This window comes from Hipposideros armiger, unplaced genomic scaffold (genome assembly GCF_001890085.2).
Source record: "Hipposideros armiger isolate ML-2016 unplaced genomic scaffold, ASM189008v1 scaffold_61, whole genome shotgun sequence".
Taxonomy (NCBI): Eukaryota; Metazoa; Chordata; class Mammalia; order Chiroptera; family Hipposideridae; genus Hipposideros; species Hipposideros armiger.
In genome coordinates this window covers 1,654,734-1,681,640 of record NW_017731411.1, presented here as the reverse complement: position 1 = coordinate 1,681,640, position 26,907 = coordinate 1,654,734, and the positions used below count along the sequence as shown (strand labels likewise).

Here is a 26,907-nt window from a genome sequence, read left to right as displayed (position 1 = left end):
GCAGTGTCACTGGCCCTCATATGTGGGATCCGAACCAGGGCCCTCTGGCGTCCCAAGCCAGTTCTTAACCATCGCGCCACTCGGCCAGCCCCAATAAAGTGTTTTTAAATTAAGGTATATACATTGTTTTTTTTAAGACATAATGCTATTGCACGCTTAATAGACCACAGTCTAGTGTAAGCATAACTTTTATATGCACTGGGAACCAAAAATCTGTGTGACTTGCTTTATTCTGATTCTGGCTTTATTACGATGGTCTGGAACCGAACTGGCAATATTTCCGAGGTATGCCTGTACAAATTGACAACATTCTTCCTGAGAGCGAGTACTCTGGGGAAATTAGAGGGCACAGAAGGGCAGGTTGGGCCATCCAGGTACAACTGAGTAGTAAACAGGGGACAGAAGGAGACTTCTTTGTATTTTGATGGGAAAAGAGACCGATCTCTGGACTTCAAAGGGACCAGTGAATAGAAAGTGCTGTTAAAGGTCTTCAGGTCATAGTCACTTTGAGGCTTCTGAGCTCTAAGTACATGGAACAGCTCACCCCCAGCTCATGGGCGGTGTCACATCCAAGGGGTTTGACGGATTACGGTTTGCAGTTATGCCAGCCACAAGCACAGGGGGACACCGACAGAACCAACGTGTCCAGTTAAGAAAGACAAGGTCATGGATAACTTAAAAACGGGGGAGGGAAAAGGGTAAGTCAGAACTCAGTATCTGCTTTGTTATCAAAATGGCTGAGAAAGAGCAAACTCAGCTGGAAAACCAGACTTGAAATGGTTAAACTATGAATCGTTCTTGCTGTTCTCAAAAGACCCCTTTTTAGTGTGCCAATTGGAGTATTCTGTTTTGCTCAATACACATTTTCAGCTATGCTCTGCTTAAAATAACAATTTAAAAAATCATTTTCATAAGACTAGCATGCTGTTTTCTGTGTGAGAGGAAATTGGGTACGGGTTTGGCTCATGTCACAAATGAAAGAGCTTTAGAAATCACAGCTTAGCCTTAATGGGTTGTAATCGGAAAACCACCACCCCCACACAGTTCTACTTGATGGGCTGCAACTGCCTCTGCTCATAGAAAAGATGTAAAACAAATTACTCTCTTCATCAAGATAAGGTGAACTAGAACAGGAAGACTTGAATGATTACGGGGGCTGTGGTGGAACCCACCTTCCTTGTGCAGTAAACATAAAGCACAGGGGTGGGTGTGGGTGTGAGTGTGTGTGTGGGGGTTTACTGACTCAAAGGCGTGGCCTCAGCCTCACTCTCCAAGTAGTCTATTTTTATTGAGCCTATTTTCTGCAACAACAAATATTTACTGCGCACCCACTACATGGCAGTCTGTTCTCAAGGCCCTCTGCTGAGTCTGGCCAGGGAGAAAGACAACACAAACGGGATTGCAGCCCATGGATGTTACCTCAGGAACAGGGCTTGTGGGGAGTACACAGGAGGAGGACCGAAGTCAGCCTTGGAGAGGTCAGGGAAGGCTTCCTGGAAGAAGCGATTTGTAAACTGAGATATGAAGATGGTCTCTGAGTTTCTTGAGTCCATTCACACAATCTGTGCATTTTCTGCTTCTATTAAATGTATTTTCTCATTTTCCTGCCTAACTCTGCAGAGTCTTTGTACATATTTGGTTTAATCATATCAGGCAGAAATGACTGCTTCCTTTTATTTTAATCAAATATTTGTTGGCCTATGAATATATAAAATACTGGAAATCTGTGAAATAGGTGGCATATCTGTCGGTATGGTTCTCCAGAAGACAGCACCTTCCTGAGACCATGATGCCACAATCCCAGCTCAAAGGGAACTCCGGAGGCTATCCAGGGCAGTGTCTATTTCCCTCCACACACAGAAAATGTTGAAGAGCACATCTACTACGAGTATGCTGTGTGTGTGTCAACGGCTGGAGAGAACCCGCATCCCATGGCACCCTGCTCTGATCGGGGGACTTATCAGGTGGGGCAAGGCTAACCAATGTCTTCCCAGTGACTCTTTCAGGAGACATGTATTTCTAAACACTCTTCAACACCTACCAATCATTTCTACACGACCAGCTGGGGGTGAGTCTCATTTTTTGCTGCCTCTGCTCAAATCTCGGAGCGCTGTCCAAGCATACTTCCATCATTTTGTTGGGAGGCAAAGGGATGGCAATTCTAGCCAAATGGTTTCCCAAGAGAACGGAGACAAAAACTTGCAAGTTGGAGCTCTGACTCTATGTGCTCTTCCAAGAAAGATTCCTTTTGGAACGGAGTTCAATGGTTTTGGCTTGCTTTCTCTGCTCCACGGTGGGCTTACTTACATTCAGCCCCTTCCCACCCCACCATAACCCATTCTTTGTTATTCACTGCCCACGCATGGCCTTGAAAAGGATAAAGAAACAGCTCCAGTGAACCTTGGTGCTGGGTGTGGGGGTCTTCCTCCCCAGCACAATAGGCTCCCTCTACATGCGGCCCTTGCTAGCTTGTCTGTTCCATGACGGGTTCCATCGGCGCCGTCAGGGTTCCGTGGTTATGTAAACTGAGGGCTGGCTGGGGAAGGAAGGCCAAGCCCAGAGCTTCATGTGCACAGATTTCAAAGCCTTTCTTTTGAGGGTTAACACAAAGAAGCTTGTGAAACAGATCAGCCTCAACAGTGCAATAGACTTCTTTGGTGATGCAGATAAAGGGAAGAGGATGTGGGGCCAGTTTATCAACTGCCCAGGGACAAAAGGGAAGATTAAAAGTCCTCCGAAAATAGGGAATGGAGCTCTTCTAACTGCTTGCCCTCAAAGGATTCTTTGGCAGTGACTTAGGAATAATGAAGAGACACAGGCGGCAGCCCATCTCTCCCTCCCCTCGCCTTATTGTATGCGCCCCGCTGTCCAGCGCAGTCACCTGGGAGGTTTCATTTGAAGGGCAAGTCGAGAGTCAAGGAAGCACAAAGCTCTGACTCTGAAAAAAGAGCTCCACTCTCCTTTTCTCTTCTTACCATTCCCCCAGTGGGCAGTTTAGGGAACCTGTGGGTTCCCTAAGAAATTCTCCCTACTCCCGTAACTCACATTTGAGTCCTTCCATCTTTATCACCTCAATGCTAATTGTCCCTTGAACCGTACTGATGAGATGTGCACTCTGGGCCAGGTACTGTGTCCACCAGAGGCTGCCTTACCAAGGCATCAGCTATCATTTCCTTTAGGAAGGCACTGGCCCAGCTCCCTAAAAGCTTGTGGTCAACTGGTCAACTATGGCCAACCCAGCACCATGGACGAGACTGGAGTGCACGTAACAGTTAAGTTGGCCTCCAATGATACCACCAATCTTGGGTCTAGCAATGTATTTCTAAAATGTTCTTTCTCAGCATTTTGTGTCTTTTTTGGTCTTTGAAAAGAACAGGGCTCTAAATATTGTTTGGAATGCTAATAGTCCCATGAAAACATTCATTGTTCACCCTGTCTTTAAAACTATCATTTGTCTCTTTTTAAAATATCATTTATCTTAATCTGAAGCTCTAAGGCTAGTTATGAAAAAATGTCATACAAAATGAACACAGGCACTCATTTTCAAGTTTGATTTCAAACTGAGGCAGTATTTTAAAGGAAATCTTTAAAAGTGCTTGGGTTAAACTGCCTGGTACTTAGTAAGCCCTCAAATATTTGTTGAATGAATGAGTGACCAAATTCCCTCTGTTCTATTCTCTTCTCTTATCCTGGAATAAAGGAGATAAATAAAGTGCAATAGTATTTAACATTTTGTAGTTTACCAGCTGAGGCTAAAAAAACTCATTCTCTTTTTGTTACTGAACCCATCCATCTGCCAAATGTCACTTCCTGATAAGAGCCCATTTCTAAGTCCTCATTTGTAATTGAATGTTGTCTGACATAATTAATGTTTACCACACAACAACATTTGAATTACAAACCAAAGGCAATTTACAAATCAGCTTTACAGGACTGTCACCCAGGCCCATGCCTAAACTCCCACGACCTGGGATTTATTTAAATTTAGGAAAAATGACGAAATAGAATCTGAGCTTTTTTAAGAAATGGGGTGATGGGCAGCGAGGTGGGCTTGGCGAGGGGGAGGGGGAAGGGACTTTAACGTGAAGCCTCCGAGATAAACTAAATAGACTCTGGAGATAAACACTGTTGAGAAGAGAGGCCTAATGCATGTGGCTCCAGGCCTGCTGGGAGCTGGAATGTCTGCTGGTGGGCACTTATCTGCATTGTCCCCCACCCCCCCACCCCCTCCTAGGCTCTGGCAGGTCACTTCCCTCACTGCTGTCCACTGCACAGCTGGCCAGACCAGGGAGCAGAAACAGTCCTCTCATGTGGCCTTCCTGGGTTTTACCTGGTAAGCATTTTTAATATTTTCTGCTAACAGCAGTTAAACTTAAAAAAAAAAAAAAAGGCAAAGTAATTAGGCAGGTGGGAGGAAAGGGCCCGGAAGGCCAAACTGCGCCTCGGAGGGAAATGCATGCAGGTAAAACCCCATTATAACGGTGACCTTTATTGCTCTGAGAGCCACTGAGGGGCGGGACCTGGCCTCTCACAGCACAGCCCTCTCAGAAACAAAATTCCACTGAAAGCTGTTCTTGCTGCACACTTGGAGAGAAAAGTTAGCTGTTTACAGTTCTTTGTACAGCAATAAAATAGCAAATAGCAAGAACAACTAACATTAGCTTAGCTTTCACCGTTCTCACGCTAACCTGTTTCATTTTTCTCCACACCGCCCCCCACCCCGTCACCCTGGCTCTTTCACCCCATGCTGGATCGCCAGAGGGGCAGATGAGGCACGCGCGCAAGCTCTGCACCCACACCACGGGGCATCTGAAACAATGAGACATTCTTTTTCACTATCTGATAACAAAAACCAAACAACAAAAAACAACAAATTAGTTGTGGGGGAAAAAAATCAGGACCCCAATGGGCCATCCTTATACTGATTTATTTTTATGCCTTTACTGGGGGTGGGGGTGGGGGGAGGAAGGCAGCAGAATCTCTTCAGTGCCTGCGCCTCTGGAGGTCTTTGCTGGCCCGCGGCCACCACAAAACCCACAAAAGGTCTAGCCGCTAAGAGGGAGGAGAGTGCACTTTTGAACACTTCCATTTCCTGACTCCCCAGGCCATCTGGGACGCATACCATTTTCTACAGCTACTGATCTTATATCTTTCCTCCCAACTAGATAGTTCCTGCAAGGCAGGACCTCCAATAGGCAGGGCTGTAGGGTTCCCATCTCACATGGGCCCTGAGCTGCTTCGTCCCCAGAGTCTTGCCCCCCATCTACTGAGTGCCAGGAAAGGGATGTTGCACAATATACATGGTCAGGGTGACCAAGTGACAAAAATGACAGAGCCGAGTATTTGGTGTCCTGGGTCACTAGCAAGTTTGGTGGGGCACAGGAATGGAATATGTTCAGTGGCATTGCCTCCCTTCAAACATTTATCCTTCATCCATTCCCACCTGTAGATTCACTGATGTTCACAAGTTACTCATTCAAAGGAGATCAGACTGATGCTTCACTAAATACTCAAGGGATACATTTTGACTAGGAAGGGGAGGCAGGTGGGGGCAGGCCTAATATCTGCACAGCCCTCCAGGACGGGGAAGGGGTGGGCAGGGGCAGGATGGCGGGAGGTGAGGGGAGACACAGGCCTGGGAGGGCAACACAGGCAGGCTGCAGCAACTTACTGATTTCCAATCCCAGGGAAGAACCTACCTGCCTCACACAGTGAAATAATCCTACAGGTGGAAGCCTGCTGCATTCCTGCTTAAACCTCCAATGGGCCTTTATCACCTTTCAGGAAATACAAATTTCAGCAAGGCAGCTCATCGCAGACCATGCCCCTGCCCCATACGACTGCTCTGCTTCTCATGCGCACAAACCTCTGTACACGTGCTTCCCTCCTCGTGGAAAGCACTCTCCCTGCTCAATAAGCTGCGCATGACTTCGTCCCGCAGCCATTCTGCTCCAAAGTCTCCTTGGACCAATTTGGGGAGGTTAAGAGGGTTCTCAGCCCTCTGCGGATGCCTTTTCTGCTAAGATCTTAGCTCAGTCAGTTATCTGATTACCTTCCTGCCTGTCTCTCCCTGAAGATGCCGAGGTATGATTTCCATTAGGACAGGGGCTGGGTTTCGGTGATTTCTGTATCTCTTAGAGCCCAGCACACAGTAGGTCTCCACCTGCACGATGACGCAATCAGGGGGCCAGTGTTTGAGGTGGTGAGCCCCAGCAGTGCCCTGCCCAGGCTGCCTCGCAGAGCGGGTGCTCTCCCAGCCGCTCTTACACCCTCCCCACCTTCCAGCTCCTCCTCTGCCTTACCGTCAGGGTAATTCAACAAGATTCCAAAGACTTCTTTGCTCACAGTCTTCACCAAATTGATCAGTCTTTTGAAAATTGATCAGTTTCTCTCTGAAACTGGTTTGGCCATACCACAGAAGAAAGACCATTTCTTCTTAGAAGGGCTCTTTCAAGCAAACAAGTTCCCTCAGATGAGGCCCCAGACAAGAGATATAACCTCTGAGGCTAAGATAAATGACACCATGGGTGCATCTTAAATACCATCTGCCCATGCTCTTTGCCCAGATCCCTACGTACTTCCCAAGTGTTCTAACAGCTAGAGCTCTCTGGTTCTTTCTCTTCAGACTGGCGGTTCTCAAAGTGTGGTCCCTGGACCACGGGCATCAGCATCAAATGGGACCTTGTTAGAAATGTAGATTCTCAGGTCACACCGCAGGCCTACTGCATGAGATTCTGAGGGAGGGCCCGGGAATCTGGGTGTGACATGCGCTTCAGCTGATTCTGACGTGCACTCAAGTCTGAGAACCACAGGTATCGTCTCATACAATGCCCTATTACTTCAAGGACAAACTCACATGAGGAACACAGAACGTTGTTCATAAGGATCTTAGTTGTCTTTCTATTTCTAGGCAGTACTGTCTAAATGAACTTTCTGTGAGGATGAAAATGTTTTACGCCTGCACTGTTAACATGGCACTACTAGCCACGTGTGGCTGTGAGCGTTTGAAATGCTGCTAAAGGGACTGAAACTGAATTTGTAAGTTTATTTAGTTTAAATTAAATAGCCACATGTGGCTAGTGGCTGCCTTATTAGACAGTGCAGTTCTAGAAGATGGCAAAGCTACAAAAAATCATATTTAACCTAGTTCCTAAAATCCCAGCAATAAAAATCATTAAACGTTCCCTCAGGCTCTGCCTTATTTCTTCCATCACTTCTTCCTGTGTAGTATCTTTACATAGCTGATGCTCAGTAAATATTTGGCAACTGACCCTGGAGTAACCTACTTTTGTCATCTGTAAAACGGAAGGTACTTATTCACTCATTCATTCAAAGGCGTACTTCTTATCTCAAGTTTGCTCTATCATATTAATGTTTTGAAACTTTCTTGAAGCAGTTTAAAGCATTATGTAAAGCAGCAATATCTTTTCTGTATAAACTTAATGAGGCTTTAGGTATTTGATTTGATCTGTGGTAAATTAGAACTGGGAGTAGTAAACTGTGTTATTACTGTGTGTGCTGCCTGCAATGCAACTTTAAAATTTATAGAAAAAGGATATGATAGAAGTCCATCTCAAAAATGGCCAAAGGAACTTCTCCTTGTGGTTACACACACCTTTCAGGCTGCTCCGCTTTATACCACGGTCAGCTCAGGCAGATGATGGGTCTCACTTTTCGAGATAAATATGCATTTCATCCTGTTACCTAAAACAAGGGATAGCCTGGCTTTTAGCTATCCCTTCACTAATGAGTCTGTATATCAATGATTAAATTTGGATTACACAAAGACTATCCCCAAACAATTTTAAAAATTTTTATTTCAAATACGTCTGTTAGCAGTTTAGCCAAATCTAGACTGTCAGTGAATAATAGGGCTCCTGCCTGAAAGTGTGGTCCTCAGTGGAAGGACTTTTGCAAAGCTCTTTCTCTCTCTGACCTCTAAGGATGCAACTCTAGCCAACATATGCTGAGGCTCAAACTCTTCACTAGGAAACTGCCTGGGAGTATGACCAGGGCACTGAGCCCTCAACAAGAACCTGGGTCCTAGGACCCTGCGCAACTCAAGTGACCAAGTTCTCACAGCCCTGCATTTGACTGCCCTCACCTATCTCCAGTGACACCTGTCCCTGCAGCTATAATACCTGACTGTAACCCTGGCCCTGTCTGGGATTCCCTAGACAGAAAAGTAGTTTTGGGTGCCTTGTTCTTCCCTGCCAGGTTTGAGGACATTGAAGAAGGTTCCAGCATTCTTGGCTGCATGTGGGACTGTCTCCATCAGACAGGAAGGGGGCTTGGAGCAGGGCACCCAAGAGTGATGTTGCACTCCATCGTTGTGGACGGGAGGACACCAGAGGTTGTAGAGCTGGGGGATTATTATTTACTTTCATATAGGGGAGAGTGGGAGTTTGGACCAAGTCAAGGTTGGGTCTCCAGGCAGAGCTGAGGAGGCAGAGTCTGACCAGGAGTTTGGTGGTATGCGGCTGTACTCTTTTAAATTTGAACTGTAAATGGGGCGGGGCGGGGGATGGAGGGGGAAGGCAAGGAAACTCAGATGTCATCTAGTCCAGGGATGCCAAAGTCATGCTGTCCACCCTTACCTCCCTCCCGCAAGACAGGTATCACGAATGGACCCCAGTACTCTTTCCCACCAAGCCTGGAGGCACCTCACAGCCTTCCAATCAACAGCCAGATAACAATGACTGTTTTGAATTTGCACACCAATAAAATCTCATGACCTTTCTTGATCTGTATTACCCACTCACTGTATGAGTGAGGAATACTTAATAACTCATTTAAGCCCCACAACAACCCTATGAGAAGGGACCAGTATTAGCTCTATGTGGAGGAGGTAAGGAGACAGTGGCATAAACAGGTCAAGAGCATCGGAAGGCGCGCAGCTGTGGAGCGGTGAAGCCGGGCTCCTGGCTTGGGCCCTCTGCTCCAAACCCCTTGTGCTTCACCGCTGGGCTCTGTTGTGAAAGAGCCTCCCACATGGAAGAGACTCTGGCTGTGGGTTTATCACAGAGCAAATGAGCATGTCCATTTCAGAATATTATGTTTGTAGATTCATGGAATGCCAACATTTACAGGATATTAAAACCACTCTAAGAGACAATCATGGTAAAGGTGTAATCATCTTTGTAAGCTTGCCAAATCAGAGTCTAAGAGCTTTTATGAAAAGTTTCAGAAATGTGGCTCACAGGGCAACGGTTTATGGTCAACTGCCTTTTGATCTCTCATGTGAAAAATATGTACTTACATATATTGCAGGAAACCTCACCACTTCCTTCCTAAGTGTTGGTCAAAAACACTAATTACTTGACTAATTAGACTGTGAAACTTCCCTTACAGATGGTAAAAATGGGCTATTTTCACCCCACAAATTTAGTTGTGACACACCACCAAAAAAAAAAAAAGTAAAAAATGTCTCAATGGGTTTATTGTAGACAGCATGAACAATTTAAGCAAATCATATAAAAATAAATTAGAAACTAATGAAAATAGTCTGTTCTTTCATAAGAGGGGAAATAACCCGGATCTGTGGGAGTAAAGAGCTAATGCAGCAGGCCTGCTGACGAGGCAGTACGCAGTGTGACAGGACCAGACACCTTCTCTGTGATGGGGGACAGCCCAAACGAATCACCTAACCTGATTCGTGATTTCTGGGTACTTTCTTTTAATTATGCCTCTTGGCACAGGCCGAGGCAGCACTGCCACCTTTATTTTCTCTGACTTTCCCAAGTCTAGGAGAAAAGCCGGGATGACAGTCTCCCTTCAGCTCTGCATTCACGATATTTCACACGGCCTCGTCAGCACATTTGCCAAACGAATCAACACAAAGTGGAATCTAATACCCAGTAAGGACTGCAGTTCAGGGGAGGAAGTCCCTCTTTGACTATATGTGCTCATGCTTGTGTAGAAGAGGCTCAGAGCGCCTGGGTTTGGCACCTATGCCATGTGCCTGTGGAGAGAAGCTGAGACTCACACGGGAGACACTTACCAGCATCGAGGCTCCCAGTGGCTGCTGTCCAGCCCATGACGGGTGGGATGGCCCCGACAACAGCCCCGACCCACGTGTTGGCAATGCTGATCCTCTTCAACGGCGTATAACAGCAGGTGTACAGGAAAATGTTGAAGACCCCCAGGGCTCCTGTGAGTGGATTCACCCCCCAGGTCAGAAGGGCGACTCCTGGAACGGCACAGCAAGTGGCAAAGGACACAGCTAGCAACGGGCTGGAAGAGAGCAGAGGACACAGAGCAGTCACTTCCAACGCCAGTTAGCCCCGCTGCCGGGCACCAGAGCTGATGACGAGCGAGTCATCCACCTTTCCGATGACGCGGCCTGGAGGCACTGCTGGTTTGGCTTCCACCCAGTTAGGGGGCATCCTCTTTAGGAAACTTAAAATAAGGAGGGGCTGCACCTGCAGGCGCTCTGGCTGCTCCTCTTGGTTTTGCTGGCCGGGAGCAACAGAGTTAAAAGACAGTTGACCATGGAATGCTCTGGGTTTGAGTACCGATTCTGTCCCTCTTGGCTGGGGGCTGTCTGGGCCTCGCTTTGCTCACCCGTATGGGAGAGATGGTTGCCTGACTAGCTCTTCTCATAGGCTGGCTGAGACGCTGCCTGCTTTGCACAGGGTTCTGTTTTATAGTCAGTGCATAGTGACAGCTACGGATAAACCACTTGGAACACGATACTGTAAGATTCGGGCAAAAAAGTAGTATCTTACTGCTGGAAGAAGTTGTGTCCATTTATTTAGACTTTATTTAAAAGCATCACCTAATTAGCAGTACTGGATAACAAAGCGTGCCTCACGGTACCTGTCTGTAACGAATCACAGCTCAGCACGGTACCCACTCCATGCGACAGCAAGACAGCAGGGCCTGTGCGGCCACGCCGTGCCCTTCCCTTCCCTTTCAGCGCCTCGGCTCTATTTATGGACACGGGCCTTACAAGAGGGGGTTGCCCAGTGTCATGAATGCAAAGGAAAACTGTCAAATATAACTTGACAGTGGTAATGATGACTATGAGCCTGATTCTCTGCAGAGCCCACTTTTTAAGAGTCAACTCCGTATAGCATCTTGTGGAAGACCTTTTGAAAGAGTAGCTAATTTAGATCTACTAGTTCTTGATTCTATGCACTTTTGTTTATTCTTTCTTATGAAACCTAAGGAGGTTATTCAACCCTGCCTTCTCTCGTAGGAGTCATAACTGCCTCTGAGGACGTGGTTTCCACAGCGTTCGGTGATCCCTCTCAGATTCCACATGTGCTCAGTTTGGAATCCAGGGTCACTGGTGTGCAGCTTCTGGGGTGCTCTGAGTTCGCAGTGGCCAGTTCCCCAAAGAAGACCACCTTTACCCCCCAACACGTGAGGGTAATGACCACCTTTACCTTCCATTCACAGGGCCACAGTGTTCCCATGGCAAGAGAGGAGCCCTGTGTTTCCAAAACTGCCCCTTTAGGAAAAAGACTAACTTGTAGAATTATGACAAGTTAGAGCTCAGCTGGGAACGGGGTGAGGGGAGCAGGAGAGCCCACCAGCTGAAAATACCAAGTGAAGTCTGGGAAACAGAACATGAAAGTTGAAAGTGGGGAATTCTGGCTCCCACTCTGAGATGGTGACCAGCACTGATTCTCCTCCCAGGCCTGGGACCACTCTGCTCTGGAGACAGAACTCAACAGAATTGGAGTTTTGATGGAAAAAGAGAACATACAAGGGATATGTTGTTGTCAAGATGCCTGTGATAGAAAAGCCATGAACTTCGCCTGCGAGGCTTCTTACTGCACGGTCAGTCCTGAGGGTGTATTTCCATCCCTCAGTCCCGGCTACCTCTTCTAACCCTTGTGGCCCATCACGTCCATAGCCCTTGCTCCGCACCCTCAGTCTTCATTCTGCCTTGTCCTCCCATCATTCCCACCCTGACGATTCCCATGTTTGAATCTGCTCAATGACCTTCTGTCTCTTCTCCTGCTGGAGAAAGCCCTACAACCACACTAACTGGCCCGAGAGGATGGCTTAACAGTGCTGGTGTTTGGCTGGAGTGGATTTCCCTCCCCAGTCCTCACAGAGCCTGTTTTAACTCGTCTCCCGCTTTCTCAAGGCTCCCGATTTACTCTAGACCCTCATACCCTCAACAGACATCCTCCCCTCTTACATAACAGTCACAGATGCCCTCATCTTTGCTTCCTTACTGTTCTCCCATTTGGGAGGAAGAGGACAGCTTCTCCATTTTTAAAGGTAAACTCTCCACTTTTCTTATTTAATCTCCTCCCGAATCTGTCTTTATCTTCTTATCTCCATTGTCTCTTGACCTCTTGCATCCTCAGATCAATTACTCTGTTCATATTTCCCAAGGTTCTTACTATTCCCTCTTCAAACTCAAACATACCGATGGAGTAGCCTATACTCGTACACATCTTTACTTCCTCGATCTCTTAATTTCCTATTTGCTCCCCAACTCTTATCTCTCACCGCCTACTGAAACAGATTTCTCACCTGACTTCTCAGTCAATATGGCACACAATAAAATTTTCCAGAGGAAAGATTAGGAAGCTGCCTCTGTGTTGTTACATCTCACATATGCCCAGAAAGGAGAATTTAGATGGCTAAAAAGCAGTGCAAATGTAACTGTTCTTCATGTTCTTCTTCCAATAATGTAGTTTATGGCTTACAAGAACAGATTTTTTTTTTCCCCTCCTTACGGGATTCTAAAAAGCTAGTTTTATTTTGGGTGGGAGAAAAATGTAGCTCATAAACATTTTTATTTTTCCTGAATTGGACCTTGTGTGAACAAAAAAAGAAGGTTGTTCACTGCTTCTCCAAGGTCTGAGGAAGCCAGTTGGATTCAAAAGTATTAGTGTTATGAAAAGCCCTTTTAGAAAAGCACACATGAACTTAATTTATTGAGATAGGCAATTTTATGTGGAAGTTTAGTTTCTGACCCTTCTTGGCATCACAGAAAATCATAAGGCTTAATTTTGGTGTTTAAATCAGTGTGCTCAGGGGCACAGATGAAAGTTGCATAAGTTGACAAGGCACGTAAATGAAAATGAGGGTATTTACCCGGGTAGCTATGATCCTTCTCAGCACCTTGTGGCTCAAGGAAACCATTTTCCTCCTAGTACCAGGAGCCCGGAATCAGTGAATTCCAGGGCTTTCTCACGTTAGGGGCAAAGGTGTGCCAACTGTAAACTCTGTGAAGTTTATTTTCCTGTGATGCTTTGTTTTTCCTACAACATACAGAAGGTGCCAAAAAAACCCCATGTATACACATTTTAAGAAAGGAAAACTGTATTAAAATTGTAATACTCAATATATACCAATAACAAAAGATGAATACAAGTCATGTTTGACTTCTGCAATTACAAAAGATGCTCCAAGTGGATACCATCAGCGTCTAGACACTTCTGATTATGGCGAACTACTGCTTGAGCAACGCTGACCAAAGTGTCCTCTTGGATACATTCTTTTGGCACCCTGGTATATTATAAAAGTAACATATGTCCACTTCAGAAAGTTCGAAACTACCGAAAATCACAAAGAAGAAATTCTAAATTAGTTATTCGGGGAAACATATTGGTTTATATCTTTGTAGCCTTTTTCTAATAATATATCTACTTAAAAAATAACTGAGAACATATTAAATTGTGCTTTTGTTACCTTATTTCTAAATATCTTAATAATTTCCCCACGTCACTAAGAATTGTTACATCATCATCACTAATAGCTACATAGTGGCCTAGTCTATGGATATACCACAAATAGTAATTCCATCAATATACCCTGTTCGGACATTTAGTATTTTTCCATTTCTTTAATTGGAAATAATGTTGGGGTGAATACCTTATAGACAGGCCACTGTTCACAGCACTGATCAGAATAAATTCTGAGGATAAATTCCTAGCTCTGAGATTGTTAAGCAAGACGTCTTGCACGTTTTAGGGATTTTGACTTGTACCACCTGTCTCTACTCTAGGGAGCTTATACAAGTTTATACTCCCACCAGCGGTATCTAAAAAAGCCAATTTCCAGAACCCGTATCAACAACTGGGTATGGCATTAACAACAAATAAAAAATTAACAAAGTGAAACATATTTACTCAGATAGTATCATCCTCGTTTTACAGATGAGAAGCTGAGATTCAGTATACTCGTAAGTAAAACAACTTGGAAACAGGATCTGGAACTCAGGTTTGCTTGTTGGTTCATTCATTCAATCCTGAGTTCCCCACTAGTATGTGGGACACACTGGTGTAAAACGACTTACTGGTCCACGTACTTCTTGGGTCGGCTGAGGGCAGGGCCCTTTAGGCTGGTCGCCTTCAGCTGGGAGCTGGCTCCTTTTAAGTGCCTTTGGTTTTCCCTACTGTATAAATAGCCTAACTTTCTACTGCATTCCCTGAGATGAAAACGACTGGGAAGCACCATACTTAAAAAAAAAAAAAAGGACAGGCCTGGGATATAAGATGTTGAGCAAGACCTTGGGAGCACTCACTGAGTGGGAGACAGTTAAATAGGCAGAACAATCGCATGGGGAGCAGCTGAGCAAACAGGGCCGTCTGGGAGCACGGACTTAGGAGTGTGTGGGAGTGGCGGGGAGCACAGGGAAGGTTTCTAGGAAGCAGTGATGCTCAAGCTGAGACCCAGTGGATGGGCAGGAAACGGACAACAGGGTGGAGAAGGTGTTTTGGGCAGCGGGAGCAGCAGGTGAGAAGGCCACAAGTACGAAACACGGCACCGTCCACACACCTGGAGTGCAGCATGAGGGGTGGGGAGTCAGAGGGCAGAGAGGTTAGGAAGGCCACATCCACACACATGAACGTTGACCTTGGGCAAGTGCAGAGTCAACGAAGTTTTCTCTGTGTTTTAAACAGGGGAAGAAAATGATCAGATCTGCTTTTCAGAAGGATCGCTCTGCCTGCCATGATGGCTAGCAAAGATAGACAAGCACCCGTTCATCTCACAATGGAAGTTCACATTAGGCATTTTTGAGGAAAAAGAATCATGAACACATCACCACACAATTTTTACCAAATGCTAGTTGAAAGAAATAGCATTCACCTAGCTAGTTCTCTAACCTACCTTCCAGGTATCCCCAAATATACTGGTGGAGCAAGTCAGATCAGCAGAGAGCAGCCCGCCCCTTTCGCTGAGTGGCTCTTCGGTAGGCTGACACGAGGGTGATCATGGTTTGCGTTTTTAGCTCTATTATTTTTGGCTCTACTTTGTCTCTCCCAAGTCTTATTGGTTTTTTTTTTTGGACAATTTTGTCATATTTTATATAGCTCTGCAAGTTAACTGAAGCCTTGTTTGAAATAAGGCAGAGTAAAAGAGTTAGAAAAATAAACGGTAACTACAGGATTTTGGTTAGAATCTTTGTACACAATGAAAATACATCAGTAAAAGAAACAAAGGATTCTTGGGCTGGCTGAGTGGCGTGTTTGTTGGGAGTTGGCTTGGGACACCAGCTCTGAGCAGCAGGGCCTCAGTTCAGAACCCACATGAGGGCCAGTGACGCTGTGCCCTTTACAGCTAAGATGGTGAACAACAGCTCGACCTGGAGCTGGGCTGCCGTGAGTCGCCGGCGATGGCATAGGCTGCAGTGGGGCTGGCCAGCAGCTGGTGTGCACTTTTATGAACTGCCATGAGCCGCCATAAGTGGCCGTCCAATGGTCAGCGAGCGACTGCCTCAGCTGGGAAGAGCGCAATGATAATACCAACAGGGGCCAGTGAAGCAACGTCCTCCACAACTAGGCTGAAGAACAAAAGGACAGCAACTTGTCTGCTCCCCTTCCCCAATAAAATCTTAAAAAAAAAAAAAAGAAACAAAGGATTCTTTTTGAAACTGTAAGTAGGAAGAGGACGAGAAAGAATAATGGTTCTGGCATAAAGAGAAAATACATCAAGTGGGTTATTTTTTAAAGTTTGATTTACCATGAAATCTTTAAGTATCATGGTGATATTAAAGTTGTTTAAGTATAGCTGTTTTAATAAAGAGATCTATTTCTGATACAGAAAAAGATTAGAAAAGCATGTTCATTTCTCATTTCAGCTAAACACAGCTATGATTTTCGGCCTCAGTACTTATAAAAGTCAGAGCTAAATCTGAAAGACCTGAAGGGCAATTTTGTGAATGACTGATCTCTATTATTTTAGGTCAGTTACTCAACATATTCTTCTTCCTCATCAGACCGCTCAGCCCTTGATCAAAAAAACCCATCTGTTCTTTCCATTCCTAGATGGGTTACGGAAAGTATCCCAAATCTGGAGAGAACGAGAGCGAGGAGGAGAGACAGACTGACAGATACATACACACACCCCACACCCCACCCACCCAGAGTTATTTCTCCTTTTATCATTTATTCTTTATTTAAAATTTTGTTAAAATTTTTTTCTAAAAAGTTTTTTTTCTTCAATAGTCTTTTGACTCCTTTTATCATTTAAACTCCTTAGCAGGCCACTTCCATTTCAAGTGCTATTCTAAAGTCTGATTTCTAGAGGTAAGACAAGAAGAAGGAAGGCTACCTTGTGTTTCCTTGGGCTGAGGGGAGAGGGCCGAGTTGGAACTTCTTGGTAGAACCCGTAGTTCTAAGTGTGGTCCCTGGACCCACAGTGTCAGCATCACCTAGGAACTTGCTAGGAATCCAGGTGATTTGACAGCTTGCTGAAGTCTGAGACCCACCACAACACCATTACCAACGTGATGCTGGTTCCACCAGGCAAATGTCTGGCGAAGCCAACATGGCCGAGCCTATAGAAGACCTCCATCTTCATTCCACCTCCAGTGCTGACTATGGCTTGCCTGGGAAGGTCACCCACTGTCAGTCATCTTTTGAATATGTCTCTTGACATATTCCATGTAGAAAGAACACAGGACAGCAGACTAGTTCTGTTATCAACTAACTGAGGAACAATAGTTGTCTCCCTGTACCTCTCTGTTCCATCATCCCTGATTTAATCTAGTCAGACAACTAAGGATGTCTTGGCCATTAAAGGCTGAGATGAAGCAAGTGTGCCAAAATCTTGATAACTGTTGATTCTGGGTGATAGGTATATTGGGTTCATTGTACTATCTTTACTGTTGTGTCTCTTAGAACATTGCTAACAAAAATGTATTTAAAAAAACCTTAGGGCTGGCCTGGTGGCTCAGTTGGTTAGAGTGCGAGCTCTGAGGAACAGGGTTGCTGGTTCGATTCCCTCATGGGTCAGTGAGCTGCACCCGAGCTGAGCTGCCAATGGGCGGCCGGATGGCTCAGCTGGTAAGAGCGCGTGCTCTTAACAACAAGGTTGCTGGTTCAACTCCCCGGCTCCCGCATGGGATGGTGGGCTGCGTCCCACCCACCCCCGCAACTAGATTGAAAGCAGTGACTGGACTTGGAGCTGAGCCTGCGCCCTCCATGACTAAGACTGAAGGACAACAACTTGACTTGGAGCTGATGGGTCCTGGAAAAACATAATCTTCTCCTTCCCCAATTCCCCAATAAAATCTTTAACACACAAAACAAAATCAAGCCTTAATATTCTGTTAGTATTATTATATCCTGGTTTCCATATGGTAGCATAACTAAGTATGCTGAACAGGAATCAGGTGTCTGAATTCAAGTTCTGACTCTGATGTTAACTAGCTCTGTGAAAGTGGGCAAATTATTGAACCTCTCTAGTCCTTGGTTTCCTCACCTATAATGTAATGGGTGTATTAGGACTCTTCTAGTTGGCAAGGCTGAAACCCAAGCCAAACTGGCGTATGCAAAAAGGCTCAGTAACAAGACCATGGGGGAGGTGGAGGTTCTACCCTGAAAGCTGTGTGATCTTGAGCAAATTATTTAACATGTTGGCCTTAGTTTCTTCATTTGTAAAATGGGAACTACTTACTGCAGAGTTAAAAATCAGATACAGGGTCGGCCGAGTGGCGCGATGGTTAAGAACTGGCTTGGGACTCCAGAGGGCCCCGGTTCGGATTCCACATATGACGGCCAGTGACACTGCCCTCTACAGCTAAGATGCTGAACAACAGCTCACCCTGGAGCTGAGCTGCCGTGAGTCGCCGGCGACAGCGTAGGCTGCAGCCCCTGTGGCAGTGGGTTGCCATGGGCTACTGTATGTAGCCAGCAGCTGCAGTGAATGGCCAGCAGCCGCCGTGAGCAGCTGTCCAGAAGCCGGTGACTGATCTGCCTCGCCCAGGAAGAGCACAATGATGGTGCCAACTTGGGCCAGTGAAGCAGCGTCCTCCACAACTAGACTGAAGAACAAAACAACAGCAACTTGCCTGTTCCCCTTCCCCCAATTCCCCAGCACTGTTCCCATCCCAATTCCCCAATAAAAATCTTAAAAAAAAAAAAATCAGATACAATAATGTAAATAAAGCATTTAGCAGAGTGCTCACTAAATAAGCACATTGTGCTCACTCGTTCATTTGTTCATTCATTCATTCAAATTTCTCATTGGTTTTAGTCACCCACTATGCTAAACATGGGTATACGCTGGTGAACAAAACAGACAGCAAAGTTTAGTCTAGAAAGGAAGACAGACATTAAACAAATAAACACAAGTACTATGAATTCTCAACTGAAAAATCAGCTACAAGAAAAAGAACACGTGAAAAAGCAGTATTATGTATTTAAATAGGGTGGACCTAATTAAATAGAGTTGGAAGTAGGGGCTGATAAATTTGAAATAAATTGTTTCCACTGATTTATTTTTTTAAATTAAAAAAAAATATGGATATGTATTAGAATATGAGAATATATGCATATATACTGAAGAATGTCATTTTGTAATTATAAATTATAAGTGTATGGTTGTGAATTAAAAATGACAACACTATTTTTATTTTCAATTGTAACTTTAAATTAAGAATTTAATTTTATCAAATTATGAAAAAAAAACATCACCAGGAAAAACTAGATTTATCACATGCAAAACATTACAAAAAAATATTGGTGCACTTGCATATCTACAACAGTCGTTGTAATGGCCTTTGTTAAGAACAGAAAAACTCATATATCTCTGAGTGGTTCTCCCTGGAGTAAACTTATATAGGAAAGATCAGAAAAACAGGTGAATGGGATATGATAATATAGTAAAAAAATTCTAATTTTCAATAAAACAGAATAAATGTATGAATAAGGAAAACAGCACTATTTTATGGGGGAGAGGATGGTGGCAGAAAAAAAAATCTAGTATTTTCTTGAACTAAAAAAAATTATTTCATATTCATTTACTCACTCACTCATATAAATAGGTTCATGGCTCATGCTGAGGGTTGAATGGTAATTTATTTCCAAACTCATATTCAAAACTGAATTACATTTTAAATTGAGATATCTTTCTACTGAGCATCAATGCATGGGATCCTTCTACTTCTGCTGAAATTTCCTGCCCAAGGCTACTGTAGAAAAGAAACTAATAGACTAGGGGTGAGGGGATGTTTGTCAACACATTTCTATGAATTATGCATTCCTCCTTTAAAACATAATATTTCTTTGTTTACTAAACACTAATCCTTAGTAGCTCTATCAAAGTGGAATTTTCTATAAAAATTAGAAATATACAAGCTTTAATTTGATGCCTATTTATTGCACTTAATAAATGTAATTTAAATTACCTGACTCTTAAAATAACTTACTGGAGAAATGTGGCCATTCTGTTTAAGTAATGTGTCAGAGAGGGCTATGAAATGTTATACTAAATCAAGAAAGCTTTATATTTTAAGCAGCTCTGCAGGTAATTGGTTTACATAAAAATTAATCTCATACTTCTTGGTCATTCTTCCAGAATAGATGATTTTTAAATTATAAAATAAAATTTCCTTTCTTCAAAAACAAAAGAAAACCCCAAACCTTAATCAAAACAAGGCAATTTAAGTTTAATTTCCTGCATAAATCTGACATTTGAGCTTGGCCTGTATTTTTAGGGAAAGTCTCTACAGATAACTGTTTTGAAAATGTCTCTCCAGAATCTTATTTAGGAATTTTCTATTTCTGAAGAAGTCTCACATTACAGATACTGCAAGGTAGCAGAGGACTGATGTAAATTCATAATTTAAGGAATATGTGAAGAAATGAGGACATAAAACGTATTTTAAAAGAGAATTAATAATAGTGTTCGAAAAGCCATCAGTTGCATTTAAAAAAAAGACGGTAACCTGCTTAAAAGTTGTTAAAACATATTTAAGAGAAATTCAAGAATAAACAAGCTTTTCTGGAATGATTATGCTCAGAAAATAGGGACTGTGGCATTATATTAGAAAAACTTTTTTTTCAAGGAAAAAAAAACAAAGCAGGTCTGAGCTAAATGAATTTTTAAAAATTGATTGAAAGAATCTTACTCATCTAGGTGAGAGATAAGAAAGAAGGGGGCGGGGTGGGGAGGTGAGGCGGGGGAAAGCTAAGATGAACCTTATCCAATTGTTGACCTCTTGAATTATGTTATATCAATTCAGTTTAAAGTAAGGATAGGCTATTTGTACAAAGACTGTGGAATTTTCAGAGGGGAGATTCCCACTGTTTGATCCCATCCACGGAAGCCAAGTTTCTAGGGTAGGGGCCCAATCTCTGTGTATTGCTCACGGTGCTCGAGCACAGGACCACCTACTGAATTTCTCCATCGCCTCCAGCTGCCGTGACACCTACACATATTTTTCCTTTTTCCTGGTTGAGCCAGATGGTTTAATGCTCTGACTCACTCCCTTTTTAATTTATAAGACTCTATTTTAAAAAAAGCAGCTTTGTCCACCTACATCAAGTGTAGGTGACTCCAGCTTCCACACGGCCCGCTTGGGACTGGAGCCTCTGGTCAGGGTGGTGTTTGCAAATGCAGACCTCCATAGGGACCAGGCTGGCAATACAAAGAAGTAAAGTGGGCCTACTTAGAAAAGAGACTGGAGTGGTGAGGACAGTGGGAACTGCTATTCACGTTTGGCTGGCAGATACCATGAGGGAATGTGCCAAACAAGCCCAGAAATCTGGGATTTTATGTTAAAAATTTCTATTTTTAAATGTTGGCAACTGTAGGAAAGCACAGCAGGCTAAACAAAAAAGTGCCTCTTCAGGATTTGGCCTGTTGGCTGCTGTTTTGCAATCTGTGGTTTAGGTAAAAGAGCTCTTCTGTGACATGCATGGAGCTCCTTTGCCCTAGAACTGACACCCCCCACCTTACAATACTGCTCTCAGTATTTTGTGGGCCCATTTCCTCCTCATCCTCTGATATTCAGCCTAGACATCAAAACAAGTCCTCCAAAAACATTTTCCCTCACCCTTTTCTCCTTCCTGTCCGGCCCCCAGGGTGGTCTCCAAACCCTTTGGCTCTCACAGCACTCCTAATCCGTAGAGCCACAGGATCTGCGGTGGCCTTGCCTGCCCATCCCACCACACCATACTTTTTTTAAGCGTTTCATCTCCGTATCATTCATCTTCATGTTCACTGTATCCAAGACTGGTGCCCAAAATGTTGGGTGACATAAACCTTTACAAACCATGCAATAGAGAACACCATCTTAAGACTCACCACCGCTCACGTAACACCAGTCAATGGGAACAGCGTTTGATCATGTCAAATCTTTTCACATCATCTTATTTGAAAAGAGAAGAAAATAAAGTGAGAGGACATTAAACTAAATGTCTCCCTTTTATTGGTAAAAGGTGTTTGCTCCTATGCCTTGTTTCTCAAGTGGCTATGAGTAATCGACTTAGTTACTATGATATGATAGTTAACTCGTTATATTTACTCGACTATCTGAATATTTTATGCTTATAAAAGGGGGCATGAGGAATGGGAACGGAAGAATCTCCCACCCCCAGGACTGCTATCAACAAATGTTCACAACTCATGATGCCTCAAAATAATCATAAATGCTTTCTTTTCTCTTATGACAATGACAGAAAGGAATGTTGTCCTTCAGAAAATCTCAGGGTTCTTCACATTCACCCACTGTAACAACTAAGCATGCTGAAATGTACAAAAACTTTTTGTTGACACTTCAGATGGTAGTTCATAATGTTGAATGATCTTAGTTTAAGAACAAAGTTCTCTATGTTAGCACCACTATTATTGAGACCAAATTTGTTCTTCCTGCCACTTCAAATGACTGGTTAACACTAAAAAAAGAAATTTCTATACTTATAAAATGTTTATGTTCTTATTACATTTGCAATATATACACACCAAGAGACTAATCATAACAATCCCCAGAAACTCTGCAGAGCTGTGGCCTGGGCCGGGTACACATCTCCTAGGCCAGTGGGACTGGGTGATGAATCATGTTCACAGCTCCCCTGCAGCCCGCAAAACGTTTACATTTGCTTAAGTGCTTACTGGTAAAACCTTCAGTAAATTTGAAATATGTCTCCTGTAAATCCCTATAATACTTAAGCTAAACCCTGTTCTTTAAGTTAATAATGCCAACTAAACAATCCATTCATTTCATTTTGAAAACTCAATCTTCGTCATTCATTTAAAAACCAGGTATTGGGCGACCTTGATTCCAAGTGTTTAAATTTATCCTCTCTAAATAACCTTTCACTCTGCTCTTATCGTTCTATCTCTCCCACTTACAGCCCACACCCAAAGCTTACAAGTTATGGATCACTCTCATCCGATCCATTAAGTTGGAAAAACTAATGCTGACATGTATTATTTCTCTGTCAACATCACTAAGCTGAAAAATGGATAATCAAAAGAGACGTAATCAAAATACAGATGTGTTTCAAAATAACGAGGAAGTGGGCGCCCAGCCCAGGCCCACTTCTTCAGTAAGCGTTCTCCGGCCAGTCCGGCCTTATCCGCATTTTCTTTTTCTGTTCTCCCAGAGAACTTCTTCTTTGTATCAATTCATTCATTTCACTCGATACATATTTATGGGCTCCCTTGTCTGGTCTGCTAAGCATTTTATGCATCTGGCTAATTTCTTCCCCCACATTATAAGCCTTTTGAGCATTATAAAAATGGAACTGACAGTGCTTGTAACATTATAGGTAGGTAATCAATGAATTCTTAATGAATTGAATTAGACAAGGGAATTATTTAATTCTAAAATTATAAAAGAAACATTAGTCCTTGACACTCTTAAGAAAGATTAATTTTAATTACAATAGACCAGAAGAAAGGTTATTACTTAAAAAAATAAATGTGTAAAATAGATTAGAAATTTAAGTCTGAAGAACCTCAAGTTAGATAAAGATGACAGGTTAGAAGTGTCTGTATCCCTCTGTCCTTTCTGAAAACAAAGACAACATAAAACAGAGAAAATTTCAACTTCGAGAGAACAAAGAAAGACTCCAAAGTTCCCTGCCCAATACAGGGAAGACAGAGAGCATCTGTACGTCTGACACAAAATATCACTCGGTAAGCATTCCATTTGAGAATTTCTACCTTGGGCTTTGACTGCAAATCACAGAAAGAATTTGACATAAAGTGTGTGTGCTGGGGGTGGAGAGATGGGTCGGAGCTAGAAACATGCGAAACAGAATCCAGGCTTGAGGCACACAGCAGGCTGAGCGCAAGCTCCTGTTTAGCAGGAGCGGCCCTGGAAGGAACAGCCTAGTTCCTTCTGCCCCTCCACCTGTCCCCACACCCTTTCTGTTACCAGAGGGGGCTGTACCACGGACGGCCCAAGCTAGGGCCATCAGATTTTCTCTCACGAGCTTGTGAAATTGGTACAGAGGCCTCAGCGGGAAGACCTTGGGAGCTAAAGCTGAAGCTACCATGTTAATGACGAGTCAACTGAAGGGCAGGCGGGATCAGGAGAGCGCATCAGCAAGGGAGCAATGAAGTGGAGGGGCAGAGGCCGGCAGAGGTGAGCAGCGAGGGTGGAAGCCCAACTCTCACTGCTGAAGGGGTGAGTGGGCCACTGTTTCGAGGAGCCTGGCTATAAAAAGAGGAGAACAGAAGAACCACATGTCCAAACAGTAAGTTGGCCAAGAAGAAAAGGATTCAGTGGGGCAGTGGGGTGCAGGAGGTACTGAGAAGGATCCCAGGGAGAGTCTGAGCGGGACACCTGCTCTCAGGCAAGCTGGTCTCTAGGTCTTAGAGCCTGTAGACCATAAGGTAGAAATGGGGCCCCAGGGGCCCTATAGGCCTCCAACAACTTCCAAAAATAGGTGTTAGATTCTGGCAGCTATAATCAGCTGTGGAAAAAGACTTGGTCCTTCTAAGAACTGAGGTGTATCTTAAGACCTATTGGGAATATTCACTGAAAAAACAATTTTTTTTAAGTTAAAATTTATTGGGGTGATAATGGTCAACAAAACTACACAGGTTTCAAGAGTACAATTCTATAATGCATCATCTATATATCACATTGCATGCTCACCACCCAGTCAGTTCTCCTTCCATCACCATGTATTTGGCCCCCTTTTCCCTCTCCTCCGATCCCCTCCCCCTCTATCCTTCGGTAACCACTAAACTGTTGTGTGTGAGGGGATATTCACTTTTAACTACACCTCTTCATGGCCACCCTAAAACTACTAAATCCATTTAATCCAATTATCCAATGTTGCAAGTAGCCACGGAACTTCATTAAGTGAAAGGAGTTCAAGGAAACTGGGTACCTACGTGATATGGAAGGGATGAGAGGAAGGAAGTCACTAGTGAGGATATAAAAATGGCAGAGAAATAGGAGGCTCAGAGGAGTCAAAGATAAAGACTTTTTGCTTTTGCCTGTGACAAGCTCCATTTACCCCTTGTGCATCCAAACAACCAGCAGCCGTGGATCCCTTGGGCTGCGAATGTGGTGGCCGTGCTTACGTGTAGTTCCAGGGAAATAGATGGCTGTGGGCTGCTCCCAGTTAACAGAGATCAACTTTGTGCTGTGGAGCCAGGATGAGAGGTTAAACCAGTGCCATGCTGACCCTCTGGAGCACTCACTTCTCTCCAGATGTCCTGAGACGCAGGCGCTGGAGCAAATGGTGCCTGTACATCACGACTCTGGGTTTATCCACGTGCATCTGGGATGCTCCCTGAGTGATGTGAGGCACAGTGTCCTTCCATGTACCAAGTGGCCCCCCAGCCATTAAAGACTCTGATAAATAATTCTACCACAAAGGCCCCAGAGCTGAAGGAAAAAGCAGAAAGCCATAGGGTCAAGTGTTTCCACAGGAATTACATTTGGTAAATAGAAGCTGCAAAGGGATGTTTCTATTGACCATCTGCAATTATTGTAAGGTCACAGTGCTCTCCAGGATAGACAATCAGAATAACTAATAACTCCTGAGTCCCTGCAAGACTTAGGATGAATTTAAACATGTCAGCTTAGTATACAAAGTGCCTTTTCTTTTCAACAGCGAGGAAAACAGAAAAAGCAGTATTTTCCCAAACAGTTGATAAGGGAGACAATCTTTTCCTTCCTTCCTTCCTTCCTTCCTTCCTTCCTTCCTTCCTTCCTTCCTTCCTTCCTTCCTTTTTTTTTTAACTGTGATACCTTAGACATACAGAATTGGCATTTTATGTAGATAATAATAAGATAATTGAAAGTACTGTCCTCTGAATTCTCCTTGGGAAAATTAAACGAATTAAAATGTCATTTCATAGATTTTATTCACATTAAATGGTATTTTATTTGTAAAGATTTTCCCTTCGATTATCAAAAAAAAATTACAGAAAATTTCTGCTGCCTAAAATGTAAAGGGTATGTCTATACTGTAACTATTTCAAACACAGTTAGTGATGTTACTATTCCTTATTTATTACACATATCCGACGTCATTTTCTCTATATTCTGAAACAATACAGACCACCGGCGGCAGCCCCGTCAGGGAAAGGCAGGTACTGGACGCAGGCTCATCTTCAAACACTGCAGCCTACTGAGCTTATTCAGGTCAGCCCTAAGGCAGAAGTATATTATACTCAGAACCAGCCTGCAAAATCCCCGGAAGTCATCCATAAAGTACATGTAAGGTTATGTGTGTACAATCCGAGAAAAAGAACTATGTAACGTTTGAGAATCACTGAATTAAATAAAACAGGGGAACAAAATAAAAGTCTGGTGGTTATGAGGGTCCCACAGGACAGGGAGCTGCTACTCCTCTGGGGTTTAGGGTTTCACGTCTCCTTTGCTACACTACCTTAAATGAGTTATGTGGCACCTGTGCACAGAGCTGCAGAATTTAAGAAAGGAGGAAACACATGCACAGTAGACAGCTACTTCTGAAGGGACAAACAGAAAGGGCAAGGTTAGCATACCTGGCAGAGAAAGGGAAAGCATGGTACTTCAGTGACAAAAATCAGCAGTTCCGTTAAGTCACAATGGAACGCAAAAGGATGAATGAAAAAGGTGAACATAGTGGGGGATGAGGCTGTAAGAAATGGGAAGAACCAGACCCTGAAAGGCCTTGTATGACACAGTCAAGAATTTAAAACAAATACATATTTTTAAAAATAGTTAGAATACCCCAAAAGTTTTAGGACAGAAACCGATGTGATCATTTAAGGAAAACCTATCTGCCAGCTGAGTGGAAGATAGGTGGAAAGAGGGTTAGAGAAAAGGTAGAGAAATCAGCGGGGAGGCTGTCTGGTGTAATAACTCACGCAAAACTGATGACAGTCTGAAACGAAAGCAGTGGGGTGAGACAGCAGAGCTTCCAGGGTAATTCAGGAGGCTGAAAAGTCACGATTTGTTGGATAATCAGGTGAAAGGGATACAAGAAAAAGAAAGTCTAGAATACATACAGGTCCCTGACTTTGGAATGTAAATTAACAAGTATATAATCATTAAAAAAATAAAACAGTTTGGGAGAGAAAATGATGAATTGGAGTATATACCAGGGGTGCCAAAAAAATGTGCAAACATTTTTTTTTTAAAGTTGGGGAATTGGGGGAGGGAACAGTGTTGGGGGATTTGGAGAGGGGGACCAGCCAAGTTGTTGTTCTTCAGTCTTAGTTGTGGAGGGTGCCAGTTGCCGTCTGGCTTCCCGT

General features: G+C 43.7%; 1 protein-coding gene across 2 annotated transcripts in view; it reads right to left on the bottom strand.

Annotated features, from left to right (window-relative positions):
• The window catches only part of COX10 (cytochrome c oxidase assembly factor heme A:farnesyltransferase COX10), a 136,690-nt gene that overhangs the window by 5,697 nt on the left and 104,086 nt on the right, over window positions 1-26,907 (bottom strand). For both annotated transcript variants that reach the window (XM_019641548.1, XM_019641547.1), the window contains exon 6: window positions 10,001-10,233. In XM_019641548.1, the coding sequence (XP_019497093.1) occupies window positions 10,001-10,233 (233 nt within the window). The remainder of the gene's footprint in view (window positions 1-10,000; window positions 10,234-26,907) is intronic.